Source organism: Phalaenopsis equestris, unplaced genomic scaffold (genome assembly GCF_001263595.1).
Source record: "Phalaenopsis equestris unplaced genomic scaffold, ASM126359v1 Scaffold000422, whole genome shotgun sequence".
In the NCBI taxonomy this organism is placed as follows: Eukaryota; Viridiplantae; Streptophyta; class Magnoliopsida; order Asparagales; family Orchidaceae; genus Phalaenopsis; species Phalaenopsis equestris.
This window is the reverse complement of record NW_018164863.1, coordinates 397,571-408,486: the sequence shown is the minus strand read 5'-3', so window position 1 is coordinate 408,486 and position 10,916 is coordinate 397,571. Positions and strand designations below refer to the sequence as shown.

Here is a 10,916-nt window from a genome sequence, read left to right as displayed (position 1 = left end):
ATGCTAAAGCAAAATCTAAAATAGCTTTACCTTCTTCATTAGTTACTCCAAAACCGTAGCCACCATGAATATTTCTGAAATCTTCTACCACTCTACCGACATGTCCATTTAAATCTCTTCCAATAAAAATTCTTTCTTCAAGAGGTATCATTTGTATTAAGTCTTCTAAGTCATTCCAAAATTTATCTTTAGACTCTGTATCTAAACCTACTTGAGGAGCATAAACACTTATAATATTAAAAATCTTAGTATCAATGATAATCTTAAGGGCTATAATTCTATCACCAACTCTATTAATTTTTACACATTATCTTTCAAACTCTTATCTATAATTACACCTACACCATTTCTAGTGCGACTCTTACCAGAATACCAAAGTTTAAAACCTAAATTATCAATCTCCTTAGCCTTTTCTCCCACCCACTTAGTTTCTTGAATACATAAGATATTAATTTTCCTATGAATCATAATATCAACTAATTCCATTAATTTACCATTGAGAGTGCCTATATTCCAAGATCCTATCCTAATATTAGTTTCATTAGTTTCATGGACTAACTTCTTTACCCGCATTCGCCCGTAATGTGGGAACCCTTGCTTATTTAACACTACACCCGGGCGCCGGTGTAGCGGCCCTTGCACACTTTTCACTGTATTCAGGCTATACAGCGCGTCGCTTCCAGGGGACGCCCTAGCACTTACACAATGATCAAAAGGATTCATGTCATGATTTTTTCGACAAGTTTTACGCTGGCTGTCGACTACCTAACGCAACCCTCCACTTTTCTCATCCGGGCTTGGGACCGGCAACGGCAGTGTTATTACTAACTTAACTAAATGATAAAATATTTTATTTGAGTTATTATAAGTTTAGTTGATTGATTATTGAATGGATTTATTATTACATTAAGTAATTATGAGTTAATTAAATCCATTTAAATAGTTTATAATTTAATTAGATGATTATTTGTTTATTTAAGTATTTTGTTAATTAGTTAATTCAAAGTAATTTTTATAATTTCATTAATTTATGAATGAGTTAGTTAAGAAATTTTAAAGTTAATTAATAGATTAATTACTAAATTTGGTTATGTTAATTTCGCCCAATGATGATTTAAGCTAATTCGAGTTTTAAGGCATAGCTCTAAAAAATAGGTTTTTTAAATAGCAAAAACACCATTTTTCTATTTTTGATGTTTTGAAAATACACCTCATGTGTTTTAAAAGCAAAATTAAAAAATATAATAATAAATTAATAAACAACCATTATTTTTTGGTTTGTTTTATACTCTTTGCTCAAAAATAAAAAATAAAAAAATAGAAAGTCGTCCCTAACAAAGCCTTAGAATTGAGTGTTTCTTAACTATATATATAGTTCCAAAGAAAAGCCCAAATGAGAAAGAGCAGAGTTGAGCAGGTGTCTACTCGAGCTCAAGTTTGTCTACAGGAGTTTGTTTGAGCTTCCCTAGAAATTGAGATTGTTTATAACCATCTTAATAGAGCTCGTGAGCTCTATTTAAGTCAGTTCATATAAAAATTGTCAAGCTTATTAATGAATAGCTTATTTAATAATATAAACAAGTCTTGATCTTTAATCAAACATCGCTCAAGCTTTATACGAACTATGCAGGTCCATAAAAATGCATCTTTTGTTATAAAACATAAGTATACAAGTTATGCAAATCATTCATAATCAATTCTTACTCGAGCTTTGACTGGGTTGAATATCATAATTTCATACTTAGTTATGGGAGCATAAATATGAATTTGTTGTTTAGGGTGATAAGAGCCACGGTGATGTTGTAAATGAACCAATACACTAGATGAACAACTCCAATTTAGTTTGATTAATGCTCGATCATATTTATTTAATTTAGGGTTTTTTTTGGGATCACTTTCTATTTTTTTTTATTTTTTTATATTTTTAGATTGTTTTGTTTTTTGTTTTCTATCTTTTGCAAAATGTTGTTTGGCTCTGTTGTAATTTTTATATTATTAAAAACAAAATATATGATACATGTTTGATTGTATATTTTCGATTATTTTTAAAGAAAAAAAATGAATACATTTTATAGAGCAATTTGGTCCAAGTGCACTCCAGTATTAAGTTATGTCGCGCATCGTGTATACGACGTCTTCCTTGCTCCACCCAGCATAAAGTGTTACATATGGCAAGAGGGCGACGAGCGATGGGCAGCGAGTGGCAGGCGGCGGGCGACGAGCAGTAGCTACGATTAGAGAAGGGGTCGGCAGCTGACAGGAGTCGGCAGCCCGAGGGCATAGGGTGCAGTGACTGATGGCCACCAGATGTGGCGAGGGGCCAGACGACAACAGTTGGCAGGGGTGGGGGCAGGGAGCGGGAGGCAGGTGGTGGCAGCAGCGAATGTTTGATTGTATATTTTTGATTATTTTTAAAGAAAAAAATGAATACATTTTATAGAGCAATTTGATCCAAGTGCACTCCAGTATTAAGTTATGTCGCGCATCGTGTATACGACGTCTTCCTTGCTCCACCCAGCATAAAGTGTTACATATGGCAAGAGGGCGACGAGCGATGGGCAGCGAGTGGCAGGCGGCGGAGGTGGGCCTCACTTAAATTTAAAAAAAAAACTGAAATACATCCTGATCGTAGATTACTGTGATCTACGGTCAAGATCGGACACCGCGAGATGCATGCGGTGTCCGTATGCAATAATTTTTGATGAAAGCATAGTGAAGGGGAGGCCACAAATATGGCTGTGATAGAACATCATCTATGAGAATGACCTGCTGATCCTCAGTTGACTCCACATCAAGGACTGATATCATACATGCTAACACATGCGAAGATACTTTCTTTTAGCTATTTTAAATGTTTTATTTCAATAAAGACGTCACCAATTGTCTATGTAATATAATTTTATTATTCATGGAACTATTTTATATGAACATATTGTTTGAATTATATTATCCTCATGCTCAAAATTTTGCCTTAGGGATGTTCATATTTCTATGAGTAAGCTCACAAAATCATCTTAATTTTGTCCAATCAAATTGATTTATCTTTTAAAAATTAAATCTTAACTGATCTTTCAAATTAATTCTCCATTTAATTTATCGTAATTTTGCACAATAAAAAATCATGCAAAATCATTTACAAGGGCTAGGTCACTGGCCTTCAAAAACAGAAAAACAAATTTGTGCCAATGCAACCCAGTTTAATTTTTGTTCATGTATAAGAGCACACAACACATAATATTTTCTCTTAAAATTGACATAATGCATACATTTATTTTTATTTGTTTATAAAATAATGATCGAAGGTTATTATACGAACTCTCGATCAACTGCATGTGTCTAAGTATTCAAGGACTGCTCTCACTACCGAAACTGATCATAAGAGAATTCAACTTCGTTTCGTCACGAGAGGGGACTTATGATCTTAAAAAAAGACATTTATTTTTATTTGTTTATAAAATAATGATGGAAGGTTATTATACGAACTCTCAATCAATTTCATGTGTCTAAGTATTCAAGGACTGCTCTCACTATCGAAAATGATCATAAGAGAATTCAACTTCGTCACGAGAGGGGACTTATGATCTTAAAAAAAGACTGCTCTGCCAATAATGTAGAGAAGCAGATGGAAAAACAACGCCGCCATGAAATAGAAGCGTCGCATGAACGGCTCATATTCCACAACCAATCATCCTTGGAGTCGACTCAAAGCAAACAAAAGTTTGACATCAAACCTTTTTTTTTAATTTAATTTTAGAGAGCCGTTGCTTCTTCACCTTCACGGAAGCAATTCTCGCGCATTTGCGTGCAGGACTCGTCAATGAATCATGCATCTTTTAAATCCTCTTCTGCCGAACGAAAGGAATTGCTGTAGATTTGAGATTTCTTTGGGATTAATTCTTGTTGATGGTTTGGTGTTCATGAAGAGAAGGAAAGTGAAACAGAATCCAAGCTGGAAAAGGCAGGCGGGCTGTCGGGGATCTTGGATTGCATAAATGGGGTCACGGCAGCGATTGCGGCGGCGGCTGCTTCATCATCGTCGGCGGAGATGAGCGAATCGGTGTTCAGAGTCGATACAACTTCTCGGCTCGCTCAATGGCGGATCGAAGCCCTTTCGTCTTGTACCTATCGCAAGTCTGATCCCTTCAAGATCGGCCTCTGGAACTGGTGCGTTCTCTCTCTGTCGATCCGATTTTAACTGTAACAGGGCTTTCAGTTCGTTTTCATCTTTGTTTAATCGATGAATTATTAATCTGCTTTTGGAATTTGATGATCTGAAACACAATTAGGTACCTGACTGTAGAGGAAATAAACAATTATTTGTGAAGTTATACCCTGAAGCATCGAGTGTAACCAGGGAGCAGCCACCAATTACCTCCTTCATCATCAAACTTGTGTCCTGCTCTGCTCCTAATCGCAAAACCCTTGTTCATTCAGGTCCCCCTTTGTTCAGCCATTTCGCTTTTATTATTGCGGCATTGGAACCATGAATATGAAAAATTTCTGATGAGAGCTGAATCTAAGCCATTTTTGCGCAGGAGTTTGTGACAAACAGCTAAAGAACAATGACGATTTTATTTGGGCAATCGACACAACCTTTGTGGGAAAGTTCATCATTGATGTGGAGTTCCTAGATCTTAAAATTGTGACCCAACCTGTAAGGAAAATTTTATTTTTATCAGAGTAATTTATCCTCTTTAACCTGACTCAAAAAGTTATGAATTGCTACGTACTCTAAGTAGAAAAAACAAATTTTCTCATGATATATTCTGTGAGCTTGATAATGGTTGAGTCGTCCTCATAAAAACACACAAGGGGTAACAAGTTGCGAGGCACAATGTATCAGAGTTTCTGCGTATTTTATCGGTATATGACACATCATATATTGTGTTTTCCAATAAATACTTATAGTACATGCCACTAGCTGTGGTACCAAGGTTTTGTCTGGAGAGGCACTCGCCACCCATTCTTACTTAACTATTTAATATCATATAATACATTAAAACTTTTATTCCCATAAATAGATTCATAGATGATGTTAATTGATTTGTGTTTCCCCACTTAACCCCCAAAAAAAGGGCTAGGTAGTGTGTGAAACCATCTTAAGGGCTCGATCCATGAGTCTTCATTTACAGTTTAGGGAAAGGTTGGCAGTACATGAAGGATTACATGATAGAATTATAAGAAAAGTGAATGATTAAGCATGATGTCACTAACTCCCATAGTGAGAGCAAGATTGTTAATTTTTTTTTTGAAAGAAACTCTAGTCGGCTTGATGAGTATTCTAGATAAATTTGTATCCTTCTTAGAGAAATAAATAAATGAGCTTCGAAGATCTATCTCCTACGTGACTTATGTCTTTGGCCAATTACGATATTATTTTATTGCCCGTGACTTGTTGAGCCACATTCAAACACTCATGTTGACCTTAACTCGACAAACATGTGGGTACAATTTGTGCTTCCATAACCTGCATAAACTTGTAGCTTGTGTCTCCTATTTAGAGCTTTAACCATCATGTATTTATCTCCAAGTAAATTACGAGCTGCCAGGTTTATTCTCACCCTAAACCCTCCCTATGTTAAATTAGCAAGAATGTGATAAGGGAGCTTAAGATTGCCTTCAAAATTTTGGAAATACATTGTTATTCATTTTTTCTCTGTTGGGATACTTTTTAAGAATGTAAAACTCTCATATCTAATGCTCCAACAAATGGTTTTGATACACAGGGCAGAGAACCCTCATCCATCTGGTCCGGCTGCTACTACAAAAACCATTCCGTCTCCACAGCTCTAAGCTCTCTCATCCGGATGCTAACCGAGAGCGTTCGTACCGACATTACCATCAACTCTAGCAGCGGAAGCATTGGTGCGCACAGGGCTGTGCTGGCCACAAGGTCCCCTGTTTTCCTCAGCATGTTCTCCCACAATCTCCAAGAGAAGGAACATTCCATTGTAAACATCCCTGACATGTCTTTTCAGGAATGTGAAGCCTTTCTCAATTACCTCTATGGAAACTTCCGAGCCGACGAATTCCTAACCCACCGCTTAGCTCTTCTCAAAGCTGCAGATAAGTATGACATCTCTGACCTCAAGGAGGTTTGCCATGATAGTCTCTTGGAAGATATTGACGTTAAGAACGTGCTTGAGAGGCTTCAGATGGCTCATCTTTACGGACTTATAAGGCTTAAGAGCGGGTGCTTGAGGGATCTGGTGACTTTGGGAAGATTTTTGAGATTTATGATGATTTTAATTTGTTTCTTCAGAGTGCAGATAGGGAGCTTATTGCTGAAATATTTCAAGAAATTCTTGCTGCTTAGGTAGATCTACAGTCATTTGTTTCATGTGTGTATGAAATAGGTGGATAAAGGTCAACACAGTGATACTGTACAGCGTTGGATTTTAGTGGAGTGCATTCTTTGGAATACATCGGATTACTTTACCATAGTAAATTTATTCAGAGAAGCGCTTCTGTTAACTGCAGTATCTTAAGCTTTTGATGAAAATTGCTTTTGCATGCATATGACTTGTAAATTGCTTCCTGGTTTATGATGTTATGATTCAACAAGATTGATGTTGTATATATTTTTTAGACTTCCTAAGAGTTCATTTTACATCATTTTTGCTGCACCTGAAAAGTGAGGACCCTTATTAGTGTTTTGAGAGGAGAAAATACTTTTGGACATTTATTAAAACATTTGGAAACAAGGGGCATTTTTCCGCACAACGAATTGTCATGATGTTAAATAGAATTTTTAACTTCATTTTCAAGCAACTAAAATTTAAATATTAAATCTCATTAAAACTATTAATGTTAATTTGACCTTCAAAATTTATTTTGATCAATCATATTGGATTAACTGCATCAATACCTTAAATATAATATTTTTAATTCTTCGACTGAATATTGTCTTAAATAGAGTAATCGTGACACTACTACAATGAATGGTCGGTTGATTGCCCAACCAAATATTGGACTGATTTGTTTGATCAGGTTTTGTGTTTAGGGTGGCATTTGCTTTATCATCATAAGTGGGTAAAATATGGTACATTTGTCATGAATAAGGGATGACAAAATTCTAATAATTTTTTATAGGACCCATAATATCTCATAAAAATTTATTATAGTTCTTCTCAACTTATATTTTCAAATCAATGAAAAATGAATTAAGAGTTTTAATCATTTAATGTATCTCAAATTAACTTCTTTTTTTAAATATTTTCAATTTTTATTTTGTTAAATGACTCTAAATCGTTTAGTCCACCTGTTGAAAAAAAAATAGGACGGCTTAGCTCCTCAAGAAAAACCCAGAACTGGACCGTCGAACACTTGAAGAAAACCAAGAATTGGATTGCAGAGTAGGAAGAAACAGTAAATGTCGAACACCTCCTTGACAGCCTAAAGAGAGTGAAACCGCAACATGCAATAAAACAGGGAAAATCAGATACAACTTATCTAGATAAGCCGGATAAGCTGCAGCTGCCCCAAACAGACCCTTAATGCCCAATAACAAAAGCCAAATAACCCTCCCAAATAATTTCTAAGATTCCACTTCATTAATAACCTCCGCGCGGTGTCACTTCAATTTGAGCCCTCCGTCAGATTACTGGAGTCACCCATATGAAAAAATTTCTCTTGCACGAATGACTGTTGAGCGAACAAAAAAAAAAAAAAAAAAAAAAAAATAATTGGGGGGGGGTGGGAAGGATCGATAGTTGGTGCGCTATGGTGGCACGCGAAAAAATTTCGCAAATAAAGCTTAAAATGACAAAAAAGCAAGCATCGGTCTAGTGATTCTCCGACAAAATTATCTATTTCTGGTTTCGTTAGAACACCAATACAATTTTCAATTTACTCTTCCCTTTAAAAGATGCATATATGCATCAATCCTCGACAATCGAAAAGTATCGGAAACGAAAATACCTAATTCAAGGTTCAATCGATTTTCCCAAATCCCAGCCGCTAAGCTACCAGATCTCCTCTCCTATTTACAGATTACAAAGAAATCCCAATCGCTCTCGCAACAAATCCGATCGATCGAATTCCGAAAGTTTTCTACCAGCACTGATCAGTCTCCCACCTCCGCGACCTCCGAAATCTCTCATCCCGCTGAATCACCAATCTGAACCGCCCAATCGATAGATCATACCGCTCCTTCTCCTCCGAATCCGATAGCGTCGCGTACGCCCGCTGGATCTCCAAAAACCTTCCATCGTTCCCACCGCCGGCCACATCAGGATGGAATCTCTTCGCCAGTGATCGGTACGCCGCTTTTATCTCTCCCATGCTCGCCGCTTCTCTCAAACCCAGCACGCCGTAAAGCCCTCTCCCAATCGTTTTCGCCGTCGTCTCCGCCGCCGGAGAAGCCATTGCCGCCACCGCCCTCCTCCGCGACGGCTTTCTGAAAGCCACGGAGGGTAATCCCACTAAGCTTGCAATCGCAGACATCGGAACTCGGATTCGATTACGGAAGACAGGCTTGGAATACTTGATTTCGGATTCCGTCGATTAGGGTAAGCTATACTTTATATAAGCCTATGCCCGCGGGGGAAACCTGTGAGGTGACACGTCACCTACACCTTCTAGAAGGGGAAGCACGTGGTTTTTCTAGAGACGATATCCCGCGGGTGAGCGGACACAAGATGTAGAAACGAAAATAAAACCGAGATATCATTTGTTCTCCTCCTTATCTACTAGTAGTTGGGGTGCATTTTTCTTTTCTTTCCTTATTTTTGGGAAAAATGAGGGCTCTCAAGTCTCAACTAATAGAGAAGTGTAAAAGAGAGTATGGTCTTTATTCATGATATAAACTTCCTATTTATTCACATAGATCTCAGTATTATCAAAGTACGTATTGGTTCCCTCATCATTATCTTTTTAGAGCGACATTTTGATAATTATAAAGTTATTAGCATACAATAAGACCGAGGGACCGATTCGATCGATAATTGTTTGTCAACCTTCAAGTGAGCCTTGGCTTGATCGATATCTAATCCGAAAAAGAGAACCCTATCGATTGTCTTTGAGGGTTGATCCCCGTCCTGCGAAAATCTCCTCGCATGTTCTACCGATCGCTCGAACAAGACGTCTCCCTTCAACATCTAGTTCAAGACAATCGTCAACAAATATGTCTGATCGTCAGTATCATCTTCTTGAGCCATTCATCTGCCTTGAGATTTGTGCGAACATATTTTTATATGTACAAGTGCAAAAAAGATTTAATGAGGTGATATAGTTTAAGGAAAAAGAAGGGTATATGAGAAGGGTGTTTATATAATGAAACATCTAAATGTAAGACACTAAATGGGAATGATTTTTTATATCAATGTTATATAAAGTGGGTAGGTAGGTACTATTAATGTTAAAAGTAGCATAAGAATCCAATGTTTTGAGCTCCTCAATATTAGCCATCCAACAGATGAGTGTTTTTTGTTGAAAATCTTTTGAACCATATAAATCAATTCTAGTCAACACCAAGTACGATTTGAAATAAAAACTCTTGGCTTTAAAATTATAGAAATTTTCGTTATTATCAAATAAAAAATTTTCATTATCGTCTGTAAATGCTTAATGTAGCTTCATAACAATCTCTATAAAAAAACAACAAAGAGGAATATGAGTTGCCATCAAAGGTAACACAATTGATCTTGGAATAATTGAGGGATAAGAAAACATTAAAATAGTTTAATTCCAATCACTCCAATAATGATTTCCTAAAAGTCCAATGCTCAAAATATAAGAAAAATGATATTCTAAAACCAACATTTAAGAATATTTTCTTTCTCACACTCAAAGTATTGGATTTTTATTTATCTGTGAATCACACATAAGTAATAGAGCATTGGGAGAGAGAGAGAGAGAGAGAGAGAGAGAGAGAGAAATAGAATTGGTCACATAGGTCGTAGTGGTGAGCTATGACGATGTCCGTAGGTCATTGGGTCCGGAGTTGAGAGCACCATGAGCTAGGAACCATGTAAGTCGTTGTTGGCACATAGGTCATAGTGGTGTGTTGTGATGACGTTCGTAAGCAGCGAGGGCCAAGGTCGGGAGTTGCAATGAGAGAGCTTTAGGAATTCACGAAAATTCATCATCTTTGGGATGCGTTGTCACATAATATTTAGGTGTCGTTACAACGCATTTGGAGTGCGATATTATATTGTTATCAGGGTGTGTCGTTGCCCCAGAGTTGGTCAGGGTGCCGGTGGCCTGAAGAGGTGGCGATAGTGCGACCAAAAGAGTTCTTCAGAAGGCGGCGACAATGGTCTGGGAAGGCAGTGATAGCCGAAAGGCGGCGGCGGCTTGAAATGAAGATGCACGAGGCAGGGTTGTAGCTCCCTCTTATGCAGGCTCTGCTCTTTCTCTGGCTCTGGGTCTAGGTCCCCTTTCATGAGGGGTTTGGGGTTCTACTTATAGGCTCCAAATTACAAATGTCGAAGGAATCCAAAACACTCTTGATCGGACGACCCAGAGAGATCCATTTGATGAATATTTGACCGCCTTAATGTTTAATGATATCAAAACAGAGCGAACTTAAGTTTGTTGGATTCTTCTTGCTGGGACACTTGATTTAAATATAAGTTTGTCATATTCAACATTCATTTGACCTTCCAATTATGTCTAAAAAACTTCTAAAAGTGGTTAAATGACTTGATCTAGTCTTGATTTATGTCGGATTTGGTTGATTTTTGTATCGTTGGGTCCGTCTCGTTGAGACCGTCAATTCGACTATAAGTTTTCTCAAATCGGTGCTCTGGATGACTGAATCAAAGTTTGAACATCTCTTGCTAAAAAATTTTATCTCAAGCTCCATGTTATGTTTCGAGATTCATGCCCAGTATTATTTGTTGAAGGCTTATTTGTAATTTTCAAATATATGGGTTATAAGACCTTAAATTTTTTTCTTATATATATATATATAT

General features: G+C 37.0%; 1 protein-coding gene and 1 pseudogene across 1 annotated transcript; one reads left to right on the top strand and one right to left on the bottom strand.

Moving 5' to 3' along the window:
- The first annotated feature begins 3,624 nt into the window (after nucleotides 1-3,624).
- LOC110027298 lies at nucleotides 3,625-6,560 on the top strand (annotated as a pseudogene).
- Nucleotides 6,561-7,701: 1,141 nt separating this feature from the next.
- Nucleotides 7,702-8,486, bottom strand: LOC110027316 (chaperone protein dnaJ 11, chloroplastic-like). Its single transcript, XM_020728687.1, has one exon. The coding sequence runs from the start codon at nucleotides 8,443-8,445 to the stop codon at nucleotides 8,053-8,055; it is 393 nt and encodes a 130-aa protein (XP_020584346.1). The 5' UTR covers nucleotides 8,446-8,486; the 3' UTR covers nucleotides 7,702-8,052.
- Nucleotides 8,487-10,916: the final 2,430 nt, after the last annotated feature.